The sequence below is a fragment of the Bombina bombina genome, chromosome 7 (genome assembly GCF_027579735.1).
Source record: "Bombina bombina isolate aBomBom1 chromosome 7, aBomBom1.pri, whole genome shotgun sequence".
Lineage (NCBI taxonomy): Eukaryota > Metazoa > Chordata > Amphibia > Anura > Bombinatoridae > Bombina > Bombina bombina.
Window position 1 is genome coordinate 519,186,253 of NC_069505.1, and position 18,766 is coordinate 519,205,018.

Genomic DNA, 18,766 nt, shown 5'->3' on the forward strand with positions numbered 1-18,766 from the left:
ACATATGTCTTTATTATATCTGTAGGTATAATCAGATCTCATTACTTTATCACCCTGTGTACATATACATGTGTCTTTAGCTTATATCTGTAGGTATAATCAGATCTCATTACTTTATCACCTTGTGTACATATACATGTGTCTTTATCTTATATCTGTAGGTATAATCAGATCGCATTACTTTATCACATTGTGTACATATACATGTGTCTTTATCTTATATCTGTAGGTATAATCAGATCTCATTACTTTATCATATTGTGTACATATACATGCTTTATCTTATATCTGTAGGTATAATCAGATCTCATTACTTTATCACCTTGTGTACATATACATGTGTCTTTATCTTATATTGGTAGGTATAATGAGATCTCATTACTTTATCACATTGTGTACATATACATGTGTCTATATTATATACTGTATGTAGGTATAACCAGATCTCATTACTTTATCCCACTGTGTACATATACATGTGTCTTTATCTTATATCTGTAGGTATAATCAGATCTCATTACTTTATCACATTGTGTACATATACATATGTCTTTATTATATCTGTAGGTATAATCAGATCTCATTACTTTATCACCCTGTGTACATATACATGTGTCTTTAGCTTATATCTGTAGGTATAATCAGATCTCATTACTTTATCACATTGTGTACATATACATGTCTTTATCTTATATCTGTAGGTATAATCAATCAGATCTCATTACTTTTTCAAATTGTGTACATATACATGTGTCTTTAGCTTATATCTGTAGGTATAATCAGATCTCATTACTTTATCACATTGTGTACATATACATGTGTCTTTATATTATATCTGCAGGTATAATCAGATCTCATTACTTTATCATATTGTGTACATATACATGCTTTATCTTATATCTGTAGGTATAATCAGATCTCATTACTTTATCACCTTGTGTACATATACATGTGTCTTTATCTTATATTGGTAGGTATAATGAGATCTCATTACTTTATCACATTGTGTACATATACATGTGTCTATATTATATACTGTATGTAGGTATAATCAGATCTCATTACTTTATCACACTGTGTACATATACATGTGTCTTTATCTTATATCTGTAGGTATAATCAGATCTCATTACTTTATCACATTGTGTACATATACATATGTCTTTATTATATCTGTAGGTATAATCAGATCTCATTACTTTATCACCCTGTGTACATATACATGTGTCTTTAGCTTATATCTGTAGGTATAATCAGATCTCATTACTTTATCACATTGTGCACATATACATGTCTTTATCTTATATCTGTAGGTATAATCAATCAGATCTCATTACTTTGTCACATTGTGTACATATACATGTGTCTGTATCTTATATCTGTAGGTATAATCAGATCTCATTACTTTATCACATTGTGTACATATACATGTGTCTGTATCTTATATATGTAGGTATAATCAGATCTCATTACTTTATCACCTTGTGTACATATACATGTGTCTGTATCTTATATCTATAGGTATAATCAGATCTCATTACTTTATCACATTGTGTACATATACATGTGTCTGTATCTTATATCTGTAGGTATAATCAGATCTCATTACTTTATCACATTGTGTACATATACATGTGTCTGTATCTTATATATGTAGGTATAATCAGATCTCATTACTTTATCACCTTGTGTACATATACATGTGTCTTTATCTTATATCCGTAGGTATAATCAGATCTCATTACTTTATCACATTGTGTACATATACATGTGTCTTTATCTTATATCTGTAGGTATAATCAGATCTCATTACTTTATCACATTGTGTATATATACATGTGTCTTTATCTTATATCTGTAGGTATAAACAGATCTCATTACTTTATCACATTGTGTATATATACATGTGTCTTTATCTTATATCTGTAGGTATAAACAGATCTCATTACTTTATCACATTGTGTATATATATATATATGTGTCTTTATCTTATATCCGTAGGTATAATCAGATCTCATTACTTTATCACATTGTGTACATATACATGTGTCTTTATCTTATATCTGTAGGTATAATCAGATCTCATTACTTTATCACATTGTGTATATATACATGTGTCTTTATCTTATATCTGTAGGTATAAACAGATCTCATTACTTTATCACATTGTGTATATATACATGTGTCTTTATCTTATATCTGTAGGTATAAACAGATCTCATTACTTTATCACATTGTGTATATATATATATGTGTCTTTATCTTATATCTGTAGGTATAATCAGATCTCATTACTTTATCACATTGTGTACATATACATATGTCTGTATCTTATATCTGTAGGTATAATCAGATCTCATTACTTTATCACATTGTGTACATATACTTGTGTCTTTATCTTATATCTGTAGGTATAATCAGATCTCATTACTTTATCACATTGTGTATATATACATGTGTCTTTATCTTATATCTGTAGGTATAATCAGATCTCATTACTTTATCACATTGTGTATATATACATGTGTCTTTATCTTATATCTGTAGGTATAATCAGATCTCATTACTTTATCACATTGTGTACATATACTTGTGTCTTTATCTTATATCTGTAGGTATAATCAGAACTCATTACTTTATCATCTTGTGTACATATACATGTGTCTTTATCTTATATCTGTAGGTATAATCAGATCTCATTACTTTATCACCTTGTGTACATATACATGTGTCTTTATCTTATATCTGTATGTATAATCAGATCTCACTACTTTATCACATTGTGTACAGGGAGTGCAGAATTATTAGGCAAATGAGTATTTTGACCACATCATCCTCTTTATGCATGTTGTCTTACTCCAAGCTGTATAGGCTCGAAAGCCTACTACCAATTAAGCATATTAGGTGATGTGCATCTCTGTAATGAGAAGGGGTGTGGTCTAATGACATCAACACCCTATATCAGGTGTGCATAATTATTAGGCAACTTCCTTTCCTTTGGCAAAATGGGTCAAAAGAAGGACTTGACAGGCTCAGAAAAGTCAAAAATAGTGAGATATCTTGCAGAGGGATGCAGCACTCTTAAAATTGCAAAGCTTCTGAAGCGTGATCATCGAACAATCAAGCGTTTCATTCAAAATAGTCAACAGGGTCGCAAGAAGCGTGTGGAAAAACCAAGGCGCAAAATAACTGCCCATGAACTGAGAAAAGTCAAGCGTGCAGCTGCCAAGATGCCACTTGCCACCAGTTTGGCCATATTTCAGAGCTGCAACATCACTGGAGTGCCCAAAAGCACAAGGTGTGCAATTCTCAGAGACATGGCCAAGGTAAGAAAGGCTGAAAGACGACCACCACTGAACAAGACACACAAGCTGAAACGTCAAGACTGGGCCAAGAAATATCTCAAGACTGATTTTTCTAAGGTTTTATGGACTGATGAAATGAGAGTGAGTCTTGATGGGCCAGATGGATGGGCCCGTGGCTGGATTGGTAAAGGGCAGAGAGCTCCAGTCCGACTCAGACGCCAGCAAGATGGAGGTGGAGTACTGGTTTGGGCTGGTATCATCAAAGATGAGCTTGTGGGGCCTTTTCGGGTTGAGGATGGAGTCAAGCTCAACTCCCAGTCCTACTGCCAGTTTCTGGAAGACACCTTCTTCAAGCAGTGGTACAGGAAGAAGTCTGCATCCTTCAAGAAAAACATGATTTTCATGCAGGACAATGCTCCATCACACGCGTCCAAGTACTCCACAGCGTGGCTGGCAAGAAAGGGTATAAAAGAAGAAAATCTAATGACATGGCCTCCTTGTTCACCTGATTTGAACCCCATTGAGAACCTGTGGTCCATCATCAAATGTGAGATTTACAAGGAGGGAAAACAGTACACCTCTCTGAACAGTGTCTGGGAGGCTGTGGTTGCTGCTGCACGCAATGTTGATGGTGAACAGATCAAAACACTGACAGAATCCATGGATGGCAGGCTTTTGAGTGTCCTTGCAAAGAAAGGTGGCTATATTGGTCACTGATTTGTTTTTGTTTTGTTTTTGAATGTCAGAAATGTATATTTGTGAATGTTGAGATGTTATATTGGTTTCACTGGTAAAAATAAATAATTGAAATGGGTATATATTTGTTTTTTGTTAAGTTGCCTAAAAATTATGCACAGTAATTGTCACCTGCACACACAGATATCCCCCTAAAATAGCTATAACTAAAAACAAACTAAAAACTACTTCCAAAACTATTCAGCTTTGATATTAATGAGTATTTTAGGTTCATTGAGAAGATGGTTGTTGTTCAATAATAAAATTAAAATACAACTTGCCTAATAATTCTTCACTCCCTGTATATATACATTTGTCTTTATCTTATGGCCTCTAGTTATTGATGTCTGACGGACCTGATCCGACAGAGCGGATCAGGTCCGACAGACATCGCTGAATACGGCGAGCAATACGCTCTCCGTATTCAGCATTGCACCAGCAGCTCACAAGAGCTGCTGGTGCAACACCGCCCCCTGCAGACTCGCGGCCAATCGTACTCGATCGGGTGGATTTCTGGCAATGTCTGTCCACCTGCTCAGAGCAGGCGGACAGGTTATGGAGCAGCGGTCTTTGTGACCGCTGCTTCATAACTGCTGTTTCTGGCGAGCCTGCAGGCTCGCCAGAAACACGGGGCATCAAGCTCTATACGGAGCTTGATACATATGCCCCTATATCTGTAGTGGATCATTGGAAACAAATTAAAGGGGACAACATTTTTGAGTAAACTGTCCCTTTAAAGGGACACTGTACTGAAAATCTGATATCTTCTTAAAGGAACAGTGTACTCTAATATTTTATCCCTTTACTGTGTTCCTAATTATCCATTTTACCTACTGGAGTGTATTAAATTGTTTACAAATAGCTTCTTCACCTTTATTTTCTCATTTGAAATAGCTGATTTTGCCTATACTGAACATTTCCGTAGGTTACAAAAAACACACGCAAACAAGAAGGTTTAGATAAAATAATAATCTCAGTGTGTGGGGGGGCTGTGACAAAAAGGTACTAAAATGTTAATTTTCAATTGTTCAATTTTTAAAAGTATTGGCCTTTGAGTAAGCAGTAATAAAAAAGATAAAGAGGGTTGTGTGCAAATAATTTAACAGATAAGACAATGAGCTACAAGATCAGCCCATCTGGTTTGTGGTTATAATTAGTGGACACTGTTATTTCATATTCAAAAATAAACCTAAAGGTACAATTTTCCCATACATTTTAAACTCTGCAGCTAAGTAATTAAACCAATTTTACAGTACACTGTCCCTTTAATGTATACCAGTTGAAGCACATTAAAGGGACATTAAACAATTTGAGATTGTAATATATAATATTTAATTATGTGTAGTAAAGAAAAATTTTGCTATACACATTCATACATTTCCTGTTTGAAGTGGAGAATTCACACAGTTATTGGCTGCACACTCTACTGACCTATTTATAACTGTATCTTATTGGCCTCAACAGAGAATGGAACCTAGGTTACAAGACGGCGGAACCCATTGCTTTATAGACACAAACTTTATGCTTATTTTTCAATATTTAAAAAGTAAATATATATTTTTTAAATATATCTGTATCCTACTCTCAGGCTAACCTTTTTTTGTTTTAAATACATAATTCTGTATAGCATTTATTTAGTGTTTAATGTCCCTTTAAATTTATGTGAAATTTCTAATTGAAACCACATCCCATTGTTCTCGAGAACCTGCCCATTGAATTGGGCTGAACCCGAAGAAACAGCAGACAACTCTCTATATACACAGGGGGCCTCCTTATCTCTATCTCTACAGAAAGGCCAACGCTCTGACAATGCAATTGAAAATTTTAATACCTATCTCTCCCACCCCCCTTTGGGAGGTTGATTTGTACATAGCCTTTCTGTAGAGAATATACAAGTATTCATATTTTGCAGTATGGTGGTTTTAACGTGCAAAAACAGCTATTCAAATGTTGAAATAAAGGTTGAAATAAAGGTAAAGGAACGACTTGTAACCAATTTAATACACTCCAGTACACTTTAAAAAACTATAGGAGAAATTTACAGTACAATATCCCTTTAAGGAATAACCTTTCAGTGGTAGATCCCTGGAATAAGGGCAACTAAATGCAAAAAAAAAATAAAAAAAAAGACTGTCATACATAGAAACTTAGAAGGCGCAAGACTTATCCTATGTGACTTCAACAAAGGATAAAAAGTGAACGAAGCATATTTGATGAAAAAGTCTTTAACAGAAATAATTAAGCATAAACCTTTCCAAATGTGCAGTCCAGCTTAGTCCTCAAGTAACCCCAACAGGCCAGGTTTTCATTCTAGCTGAACCAGTGCACAGGTGAAGTAATCAGCTGATCAGTAACCATGGTTACTAACTTGCTCTTACTCATCAGCTGATTATTTCACCTGTGCTCTAGTTCAGCTATAATGAAAACCAGGACTGTCATTTTGAGTCATTATATTCATACAGGCAATTTTAAACACCTTTCCAATTTACTTCTATTATCTTATCTGTTTTGTTTTTTGTATCCTTTGTTGAAAAGCATACCTAGGTAGGCTGAGGAGCAACAATACACTACTGGGAGCTGGATGCTGATTGCTAGCTGAACATGTATGTCTCTTATCATTGGCTCACCTGATGCATTGAGCTAGCTCTCTTTAATGCATTGCTACTTTTTTCAGCAAAGGATAGTAAAAGAATTGAGCAAATTTGATAATAGAAGTAAATTAGAAAGTTTTTATGTTCTGTCTGAATTATAAAAGAACAAGGTTGTAGAAAATGTATTTTTGCATGGACTAAGACACCTCCCAACTTTCTCAGATCCTGTGGAATTATGGATTGCAAGGTCTGGCCCTCTTCCTGCCCGCAACTTCTCGGCCAGTGCAAATATTTTTTAGGGACGGCCCTAGCTGTACCTAGTACATCCAATACATACCTTGGCCACACCCACAACCTAACTATGACCACACCCCCTGCCATGGTCCGCCTACAAGTTTCCTTACCTCTGCGTCCCATAAACCTTTGGGAAATGTTAAGGGGTATGTGATGAGTAATATAAATAAATCACAACAGCACCATGCATCTGTGTCTTTATCTCTTATTGAACTTTGAAGGTCAAATGCAGCTAGGGTACATTTCGGGCTATCAAGGGTTGATAGCCCAAAACATTGTCTAGCCCCATTTGACCTTCAAGATTCAATAAAACATAAATACATTGATGCATGGTGCTGTTGGAGTTTACTTACAGTGATTGAGAAGTTTGTTGCGGCAGCTCTATCCAAATTTGCACATGCTATGGCGAGTTTCTGGAACCTACCTGTTTGCTATAATTTAGGTATGTGATGAGGACAAGTGCCTCTGCTTTACTGGTGGAGAGCGATATACCTCCGCAGGTATGACCAGAAAACATTGGTGTCTTTCAATCATCAAAAAAAGTCAATCACACTTTAAAATGTCCTCTTTTAGATTAAACAAACAATGACCGTGATAATGACGTTTCTCCATTCTCTTAGGGGACCAGCTCCTCAGCGCCCGAGTCTACTTTGAGAACATCAAGTACGAAGATGCTCTGAAAATCTTGCAAATCGCAGAGAACTATAAAGTGTCATTCTGTCTGAAAAGAACCATGCCGCCATCTGATGTCACAATCTCGCAGTCGTCTGGCACTGTGGAAATAAAGGGTCCAAAAGCTAAGATGCCCAAGCTGGTAAGCAGACGGATGCCAGTACTTCATCCAAAATGTATAACCAGAAACACATATGAGTCTCATAGACTTAAATACAGTAAAATACTTACTATATTTATTTTTTTTAATACGTGATTTTTATTTTGCACAAATATAGAAAGCTAAGATTTTGAAAAGTATCCAAAACGTTTTAATTTAAAAATTTTAAAGGGACATGAAACCAAAAAAAATATTGTGCTTAAGGCACAGCATAAAATTTAAAAAAGATTCCAAGTTATTTTTGAAAATGTACTTTGTTCTCATAGTATTTATTCTCTGTTGAAAAGCATAGTTAGGTAGGTAGTGTGCACGTTTCAGAATCCCTACATGGAATCAAACACTGCTGCTATGTAGTGCTCTTGCAAATGTTAAAAGCATTCTTGCTAACTCCTGCTATATAGTGGTGCACACACGTGCACACTCCTTAGTCTACCTACTTGCAAAATATTGTCAAGTATTTTCCCAGATTTAATTAATGTATCTTCTTCAGCTCTTTCACTCCCTTCTTTCTTCCTCTCTCCATTCCCCTATTTCTACCTCAGTCTTTTTCTTATTTTGTCCCCCCCCCCCTTTCTCTCACCACCTCTCCTCTCTACCTAAGACCAATAACTATATTTTCCTTGTGCCAGTACCTGCAGTTTCCGCAAGGGAAATTAAATACACATTACAAAAAGTTTTCAATGTACTACAAAGATCATGAAACATGGAGAATATAACACATATTAAATTACATTTCTTGTGTCTTTGCAGACTGTTAAAAATCTTACTCCAGTAAAAAAGAAAAAAAAGAAGGCTCCTGGTGAAGTCAAGGTTTCTGAAGAAGCATCCATAGAAGCCATAAAAGGTTCAGAACTATCTGTAGGCAACATGGATATTCCACCGGTTGATGTAGAATTTTCTTTCCCCAAATTCTCCAAATTCCTAAAAACTAAAGGCACAGCTGAAACTGGGGTTGAGGAAAAGAGTACAGAAGCTACTGCTAAAATGTCTGCTGGGGAACAAGTATGGGCAAAGATGAAGTTTCCTCGACTCCGAGTCAAAGAAGCAACAGCAGCCGGAGTTTCAACTGAGGTGTCTGAAAGCAAAGCAACACTAGCAAAACCAAGCATTGATGCAGAAGCAAAGGAAAAATCTCTGGCTGCTAAGTTTGGAATCTCAGCTACTAAAATGAAAAAACCTAAAGTAGACATTTTGGTGCCAAAAGCAGAAGTCAAAGTGTCTCCACCAAAGGTAGAAATTGAAGCCAGAGAAGAGAAAACCTTCAAGCCACCACAAGTAGAACTGGATGTATCACTGCCATCTATGAAGGCTGAAATGCCAGAGATATCGCTTCCAAAAATCCCTGATGTTCAAATTAAGGTGCCAACATCTAATCTTGAGGTGGAGGCACCAGCAGGCAAAATAAGTATGTCACAAATATCAAAGGCTGGAATTTGTTTACCACAAGTAGAAAAAGAGTCAGAAGTTGCAGTTAAAGTTGAAGGAAAATCCAAGACCGAAATTAAAATTCCCTCAGTTGAAATAGCAGCCCCTACACTCGATGTTGACTTAAGCCTACCCAAAGTTGAGGGAGCTGTAAAAGCTGAGCCGTCTGACAAGAGCTTTCAAATCAAATTGCCAAAATTTGGAATCTCAACGAAAACCCATGAGACTGATTTAGAGGTGTCTATCCCACAAGTCAAAAAAGATATTGAAATGAAAGTTACTGAAGATAAATTTAAAATGCCATCTGTAAAAGCTCCAGAAGTTGAGATATATTTTCCTAAAGGAAGAGAAGAATATAGCCCAGATGAAAAGAAAGTTTCCATGAAATTACCATCCCTGGATATCTCTGCTCCTAAGCTAGATGTTGACATAAGCCTTCCTAAGGGGATATTGGAACCAGGTGCCTCAGAAGAATTTCCAGATGTGACATTAAAAATGCAAAAAATAAGTCCCCCAAAAGTTGGAATGAAAGTTAAAGATGCCTATGCTGAAACTATGAAAATGAAATGGGAATCTCCAAAGGTTGAGGTGAAAGTAGAAAACATTGAAGCAGAAAGCTCATTTGAAATTCCTGATGCATCCCTAAAGATGCCCAAAATAAGCCTTCCAAAATTTGGAACAAAGGAAGATATAAAAGCTCCAGAAGCTGAAGTGAAAAAAGGGAAAGTTGAAGGGTGGAGTCCTGAGTTTAAATTGAAAGCACCTACAATTAAAATGCCAAGTTTTGGAATATCTTTGTCAAAAGAGAAGCAAGACATGTCACCTCCTGAAGTGGAAGTTTCTGGGAAAGAGACTAAGTTAGAGGCAGATGTAAAACAAACATTTTCCTCAATTAAAATGCCATCACTTGATATATCCTTACCAAAGGTCCAGGACTTTCAGCCAGGTAAACTTGAATTAAGTGGACCTACTATTAAGACAGATATAAAAGAACCTGGTGTTGAGATTACTGACGCCCATGATTTGAAGTTTAAAATGCCAAAAGTATCCTTGTCGAAGATTGATATGTCTGTGAAACCTGAAAAACCTCAGATGTCTCCACCAAAACTTGGAATTTATGTACCTAGAGTAGACACAAAAACTAAAGAAGGGGAACTGGAAACAAAAGGTGATAAAATTACCCTCCCAAAAGTGGATTTTTCTATACCCAAGATAAAACCAATTGAAATAGATATAGCTACACCTAAACCTGAACTTGACATTACGGTTGAAAGGTCAAAAGTTGGTATGAAAATTCCTAAAGTAGAGTATGATGCAATAGCATTTAAAGGGGAGACAGGAGACCTAAAATTTGGTCTTCCTTCTGTTAAAATGCCTGCTCTTGAGATAGACACACCTAAACTTGATTTTGATTTAAATCTGCCAAAAGTCGCAACAGAGGTATCTGAACCATCTGTTGAAGGTGATAGCAAAATACAGATGCCAAAGTTAACTCTTCACAAGCTAAGTGATGTAGCTAAAGATATGGCAGTGGAAATTGATGTTCCAAAAGTTAAAGGTGATCTGCCTTTCCCACCTTGTGCGGCAGCTATAAAGGGAACTGAGGTTGAAGCAATAGATACTGCGGATAAAGGATTCAAAATCAGTTTGCCAAAAGTTGAGCTTGAACTAGGAAAATCTTCAAAGGATTATGAGGTGGAAGTAACTGGAAGTGAATTAAAAGGAAAGTCTGAAATCAAGCTTCCTAAGGTGAAATTAGAAGCACCAGAAAAAGAGAGAGAATCTTCAGAAGCCAAGATCAAGCTGCCATCTGTAAAATTACCCTCTGTTGAAATCACCACCCCTAAAATTCCTGATATAGACATAGACACAAGTGTGCCAAAGATTGCTCTAGATGTACAAGGTACAGATGACGTTTCAGCAGGCATCTCTGAGACCGATGTAAAATGGAAAGCACCAAAGTTTTCATTTCGCAAACTTGGAATTTCTGGACCGAAAAGCAAAAAAGGGATCAATGGTGATGGAAAGCCATCTCATTTGGAAGGAGAAGTAGAAGCCACAGGTAAGGGGATAAAGATGAAGATGCCTAAGTTTGGGATAACTTTTCCAAAGACAAAGCATGATGTTGAGTTTGAAACATCTAAAGTAACATTGGAAGCAGATGTAAAAAGGACCAAAGGAAAAAAGGCAGATGTCCCAGGTGACCAAGTGGAATCATCTGAAGGAAAGCTAAGTCTTCCATCAGTAAAACTTCCCTCACTCAATATTTCAGCTCCAAAGTTAGAAGTAGACATAGACCTTCCTAAGGGCCATGGAGATGTGTTTGCCACAGCTGACAAACCGTCTGATATTAGTATTGACATTCCAGAGGTGAAATTAAACCTTCCTAAATTTTCAATGCCAAAGTTTGGAAGTAAAAGCAAAGGAAGTGACACTGAGGTTGAAATACAGAGTACAAAAGAAGGTGGAAAAGGAACCTTAACTAAATCAACCAAAATCACTGAGTCTTCTGTAAGTGATATAGATGTTAAAGTTAAAGGTAAAGAAGGAAAGATCAAGATGCCATCACTTAAAATGCCTTCGTTTGGCTCACCTAAGAAAGACTCAGACGTTACTGATTTAAAGCTAGATGTTAAAACCAGTCCTTCAGATGTTAAGGTGAAAAAAGTAAAAGCAGCAACTAAAGAATCTAAAGTGGAGGTAGAAGCCCCAGAAGGTGATGTAAAAACAAGTTTTATTAAAATGCCTTCATTTAAAATGTCACCTCCCAAGATCCAAGCACCTGATGTAAGCATTGCTATGGGAGTTTCCAAAGAGGACATTAGATTACCTGATGTTCATGTGAAGGTCCCCCAAGTAGAACTGCCTTCACTTGGAATAAAAGAAGCTAAGATTGATAATGTTGCTGATTTAAGTCTTCCAAAACCAGATGCAAAATTGTCAGGATTGGTGGAAGGACCAGATGGACATGTAAGTGAAAAAATAAAGATGCCTACTTTAGAAATTTCTGCACTACAGGATGTGCCATCCTTGGAAATTTCTGTTCCATGTAGTAAGCCAGATATCTGCATAACTTTACCAAAAGCAGTGGTTGACGTTTCTGATGCAGATATTAAGGGATATGAAGGGGATTTGAAAATACCTAAACTGTCCTCATTTGGGGTCTCTGTCCCAAGTTTAGATATCAGTTTGCCAAAAGCAAAGCTGGACACATCTTTAGAACAGAAAGCAGAGCTCACTCTGGAAAAGACAGAAACTAAAATAAAGATGCCAAAGGTTGAGTTTTCAACATTTGGAGATAGAGCACTTGATGCTAAAGTAAGCACTGATGAAGCAAAATATCAAACAAGTGAAGCAGACGCAAAATTTAAAGGACACAAGATTAAGTTGCCTCATTTTGATATTTCTTTGCCAAAAATAAGGCCTGATGATGAAGACATACCTTTTATAGAAGGAGAGGGCAAAATGCATGGAACAAGTATTGAGACAACTGCTGCAGAAGGAACGTTCAATTTACCATCTGTGGAATTGCCAAAGATGTCTACCCCAAAAATTCGAGCACCAGAACTGGAACTTGATATTAGTCTAAGCAAAGATGACATTCAGTCTGGTGACTTGGCCAAGACACATAAAGCTGAGTTAAGTGGCCCTGAAGTTGGACTGTCTGACCTAAAATTTAAAATGCCAAAAATGAAATTACCAAAGTTTGGTGGATCTGGCTCTGGAATTGATGAAGAAACAGCTAAAGGGGATGTTAAGTCTCCAAAACTAGATGAAGGTAGAGATTCAGAGACAATGGGGTTCAAAATAAAAATGCCAAAGCTTCAGGTGGGTTCTCTGAAAGATAAGAGCAGAGAAGACACAATGGAAGGTGATCAGAAAAAGGCTGCAAAAGGTGACATGAAGGTTACAGGATCTGATGAGTCTGAGATTGGTGGAAGGTTCAAAATTAAAATGCCTTCATTTGGAATTTCAAAGGATTACACAGATACAGAACCCTTGCATCCAACTGGAGATGGAGATGAATCAAAATTTAAAATCTCTAAAATCTCCATTCCTGATGTTGGATTTTCCAGAGAAACAGAAGTAGGAGATTTCAAGGGCAGTGGTCATATAAAAGGTTCAAAATCTTCCAGCATTGAGGATTTAGAACTAGACATCAAAATCCCAAAGATAAAAATGCCCAGTATCAATATACCAGGTCGAAGGGCAGATGATGACATGACTTTATCTCTTGAGGAAGATTTAGAAGTAAAGAAATCTCCATTCAAGATGCCAAACGTGGAAATCTCTTCTCCAAAGATCAAAGCGCATGGAGAATATGATGTAGATGGAGCACAACTTGAGGATAGTTTGTCAAGGGAGACACAGACAGTTCATTCTGCAAAGAAGGGCAGTAAGCTTAAAGATGACACCAAAGACCAAGAAGAAAATTCTGGGAAGAAATTTAAAGTAAAACTACCAACATTGGGAGTCAGTTTACCAAAACCTGTAGCAGGAGATGTAGAACTTTTTGCACCAGAACGAAAATCAGAGGGGGAGTATAATGTAAACCCTTTAGACTCAGAACATGATACAGATCACCATGAAGGAAACAGGACAAAAAAGAATATTTTCTCACTGGTAAGATCCAAAGACAAAACATCAGGCCTTCTAACATCAGATGCAGATAACACAATGGAAGCTGAAGGTCCAGAAGTTAAGATTAAAATGCCAAAGATTAAGATGAAGCCTAGTTTTGGCTTATCCCGTGGTAAAGGTAAAGGAGCAGAGGTAAATGGGGAGTTTGATGTTTCAGGACGGGGAGAAGCTCACATGGAAATGAGTGCTGACAACACTACCAAGTCTTCAAAGATAAAGCTTCCCAAATTGGGATTCTCCTCAAAAGCAAATTCTGGGGATTTTAATGGGGCTGGTACACCTGGTTCTCCCACCCACATAAATGGGGAGAATCAAGTGGCTGTACAGAATGGATCTCAAGATGGGGGGATGAAAATTGGAAAACTGAAATTACCAAAAGTTGAATTTACATCCCCATACAAAGGCAAAGAATCAGACTCCGAAATTAATCTTAAACTAGTAAAGACAGAAGAACCAGACTCCAAAGAGGAGGGCAATGGGAGTTTGTTTACCGGAAAATTTAAATCCCCTAAAATTACATTCTCTGGTTTTAAAAAGAAAGATAAGGGTGAGGATCAGCAGGTAACTTCTGCTGCAACTACTGAAAATGTTGGGGAGGGAGATACAAAGGCAGGAAGGGGTAAGCTTTCATTTGGCTTTCTTTCAAGTAAATCAAAAGGTGAATACACAGTGGACAACAGCAGTATTGAGAAGGAGTTGGAGGGGGAGTCTGGTAAAGAGAAATCTGCAAAGTATAAATTACCCAAATTGTACCTAAGTCCCAAGATGGGGACTGAATTAGAGATCACCACAGAGACACAGGAAATTGCTCTTGAAGATAGTTTCAAGATGCCAAACGTTGGCTTCACCACTCACCAGGAGGAACATACAACACAAGAGGAAGAGGTGACAGGGGGCTTTTTAAAAATAACAAAGACAAAGCACATCAAGACTGAGACGGTGACAGAGAAAACAGTTACCATCTAAAAAAAATTATGTTAACTAGTCCTGGACTTGAGCTCACAGCCACGTTTGTTTCTGGCAACAGTTAATGTCTGCGCTAATCTTTGATGCCGCCTTACTCTGATTTTGTGGTGAACCAAGCAAGATGTTATTTGCAGAAGTGACCAGGTGTCATTTACAGACACTACCATATAATTGTTTTTATTTAAAGACCATCCTAATCCACATTATACTACATGTATAATACAGGTGGTAGTGTGCTGCTAATGAGATTTGGGATTGCCATGAAAGTGGTTCTTGGTTAATTTATGGGTATAGTATCAAGGGTTGGCCAAGACAGTGTTGGAGATAACATGTTCTTCAGTTTCACAATATTTAAGACAGAACGTTGTGTTTGGCGTTATATGAAGTTACATCTTGAAGATTTAAAGTGACTGTACAGCTTCCTTGATGAATGACGATCAACATATGTACCCCGTCTTGTAAATGTTTTTTTTTCCGTTTGTTTATTAAGAGAATATAGGAGGAAGATAGATAATTTATGGTCAAACCATGAACAAAAGTTCTACTTATTTTTAGTTGATATGTAATATATATTGGCTTCTACACTCTTGTTAACAATGCTTAAAAATACAAATATAATACATTAATGTATACCATTTTTACTGTTACTGCCAAATGAGGTAATCTCCCATCTTTGGTATGCACAGAATAAATTAATTACATCATGGTAAAACTATTAAGGTCCTTATGTCTGAGTTTGCAGATACCAAATTTACATAGGTTTGCATTTTTTTAATGGTTCTATGCGTCCACAAGAACCCATCCTGTAGTTATCATGTATAATATCTCTATTGGGATGATGAATTATGCAAAACACTGCCAGAAATGTCATAGCAAACAGAAGAATCATAATGAATAGAAAGAATTTGTGTATAGGCAAAAGAAATTGTCAGGTATCAAACTGTTTTTTTTATGTTAAAAAAACTAATGACTCTTTAACGCCACTTTGTCCCATCATACCTAAGACTTTAACGTACAAGATGAACCTGATAGACAGACACTGTGCACCAATATTGTCTACCAGAATGTTAAATATTACATTTTGCTGTATAAAAATGATTGATCTGTAATCTAATATGGGCATGATCTATTTTATATTATCTTAATTTGGCTTCTCCACAGTTTTGTCAGTATTGTACTAAAACACTGGTTTTCAAACCTGTGCTCAGCCTCCCTAACAGGCCAGATTTTGAGGCTATCTGAACTACAGCACAGGTGAAATAATCACATGATTAGTAAACATGGTTATTTTACCTACTCTTACCAAAGGCAAATTGCAATCCTGAAAATCTTGCATGTTAGGGAGTCTTGAAAACAAGTGCACTTAAAAAATAAACACATGTATTAACAATTTGAGGTTGTGGTTGCGAACTGACAGTGCTACAATGTAAACTGTATTTTTTTCAGACTTCAGATTACAATTTTAGAATGCAAAAAAAAAATGTTTGGCATTTTAATGTTCTATAGAATGATAGATCATTTGAGAGTTTAGTGTGATCTGTGGTTTTAATGTTAATTTTTTAACCTTTATTCTCTTAATGAGCCTGAATTTTCTGCTTGGATAAAATTTACTCTAAATCAAAGCTATACTGAATATAAAATGTATTATTTTATTTATTTCCTTTTTTATTAAATAAAATTATACATTGGCGTGTTTACTTAAAAAAATGTACGGTATTTAAAAATGTGGATTTTAAAATGTAATGTTCGGCTTTCTACTTTCTTCCCTTAATTAAAAAAAATCTATATATCTATTTACATCTATAGAAAATGCTAATTTTCTCACACTGTTAAATGATAATAATTGCCCTGTCTTTGTCAGTAATCGTGTTCCTGGCTGCTTTATAACCATATTGCTCTAAGTAATCCGGTCCCTGAGTGCCTTATTGTTCTATCACTGTCAGTAATCCAGCCCTAAGTGCCTTATTGTCTATCACTGTCAGTAATCCAGTCCTGAGTGCCTTATTGCTCTATCACTGTCAGTAATCCAGTCCTGAGTGCCTTATTGCCCTATCACTGTCAGTAATCCAGCCCTGAGTGCCTTATTGCCCTATCACTGTCAGTAATCCAGCCCTGAGTGCTTTAGTGCCCTATCACTGTCAGTAATCCAGTCCCGAGTGCCTTATTGGTCTATCACTGTCAGTAATCCAGCCCTGAGTGCCTTATTGCTCTATAACTGTCAATAATCCAGTCCTGAGTGCCTTATTGGTCTATCACTGTCAGTAATCCAGCCCTGAGTGCCTTATTGCTCTATCACTGTCAGTAATCCAGTCCTGAGTGCCTTATTGCTCTATCACTGTCAGTAATCCAGCCCTGAGTGCCTTATTGCACTATCACTGTCAGTAATCCAGCCCTGAGTGCCTTATTGCTCTATCACTGTCAGTAATCCAGCCATGAGTGCCATATTGTCTATCACTGTCAGTAATCCAGCCCTGAGTGCCTTATTGCTCTATCACAGTCAGTAATCCAGCCCTGAGTCCCTAACTGCTCTATCACTGTCAGTAATCCAGCCCTGAGTGCCTTATTGTCTATCACTGTCAGTAACCCAGCCCTGAGTGCCTTATTGCCCTATCACTGTCAGTAATCCAGCCCTGAGTGCTTTATTGCCCTATCACTGTCAGTAATCCAGTCCTGAGTGCCTTATTGCTCTATCACTGTCAGTAATCCAGCCCTGACTGCCTTATTGCCCTATCACTGTCAGTAATCCAGCCCTGAGTGCCTTATTGTCTATCACTGTCAGTAATCCAGCCCTGAGTGCCTTATTGCCCTATCACTGTCAGTAATCCAGCCCTGAGTGCTTTTTTGCCCTATCACTGTCAGTAATCCAGCCCTGAGTACCTTATTGTCTATCACTGTCAGTAATCCAGCCCTGAGTGCCTTATTGCCCTATCACTGTCAGTAATCCAGCCCTGAGTGCTTTATTGCCCTATCACTGTCAGTAATCCAGTCCTGAGTGCCTTATTGCTCTATCACTGTCAGTAATCCAGCCCTGAGTGCCTTATTGCTCTATCTCTGTCAGTAATCCAGCCCTGAGTGCCTTATTGTCTATCACTGTCAGTAACCCAGCCCTGAGTGCCTAATTGCACTATCACTGTCAGTAATCCAGCCCTGAGTGCCTTATTGTCTATCACTGTCAGTAATCCAGCCATGAGTGCCTTATTGCTCTATCTCTGTCAGTAATCCAGCCTTGAGTGCCTTATTGCCCTATCACTGTCAGTAACCCAGCCCTGAGTGACTTATTACTCTATCACTGTCAGTAACCCAGCACTGAGTGCTTTATTGCTCTATCACTGTCAGTAATCCAGCCCTGAGTGCCTTATTGCTCTATCACTGTCAGTAATCCAGCCATGAGTGCCTTATTGCTCTATCACTGTCAGTAATCCAGCCCTAAATGCCTTATTGGTCTATCACTGTCAGTAATCCAGCCCTGAGTGCCTTATTGCCCTATCACTGTCAGTAATCCAGCCCTAAGTGCCTTATTGGTCTATCACTGTCAGTAATCCATCCCTGAGTGCCTTATTGTACTATCACTGTCAGTAATCCAGCCCTGAGTGCCTTATTGTCTATCACTGTCAGTAACCCAGCCCTGAGTGCCTTATTGCTCTATCACTGTCAATAATCCAGCCCTGAGTGCCTTATTGCTCTATCACTGTCAATAATCCAGCCTTGGGTGCCTTATTGCTCTATCACTGTCAGTAACCCAGCCCTGAGTGCCTTATTGCTCTATCATTGTCAATAATCCAGCCCTGAGTGCCTTATTGCTCTATCACTGTCAATAATCCAGCCCTGAGTGCCTTATTGCCCTATCACTGTCAGTAATCCAGCCCTGAGTGCCTTATTGCTCTATCACTGTCAGTAATCCAGCCATGAGTGCCTTATTGCTCTATCACTGTCAGTAATCCAGCCCTGAGTGCCTTATTGTCTATCACTGTCAGTAA

The 18,766-nt window shown here is 37.4% G+C and overlaps 1 protein-coding gene across 1 annotated transcript in view; it reads left to right on the forward strand.

Annotated features, from left to right (window-relative positions):
• Positions 1 to 16,582, forward strand: part of PRX (periaxin) — a 76,893-nt gene extending 60,311 nt beyond the window's left edge. Inside the window, exons 6-7 of the mRNA XM_053721777.1 lie at positions 7,546 to 7,739; positions 8,508 to 16,582. Coding sequence (XP_053577752.1) covers positions 7,546 to 7,739; positions 8,508 to 14,789 — 6,476 coding nt within the window. The 3' untranslated portion in view covers positions 14,790 to 16,582. The remainder of the gene's footprint in view (positions 1 to 7,545; positions 7,740 to 8,507) is intronic.
• Positions 16,583 to 18,766: the final 2,184 nt, after the last annotated feature.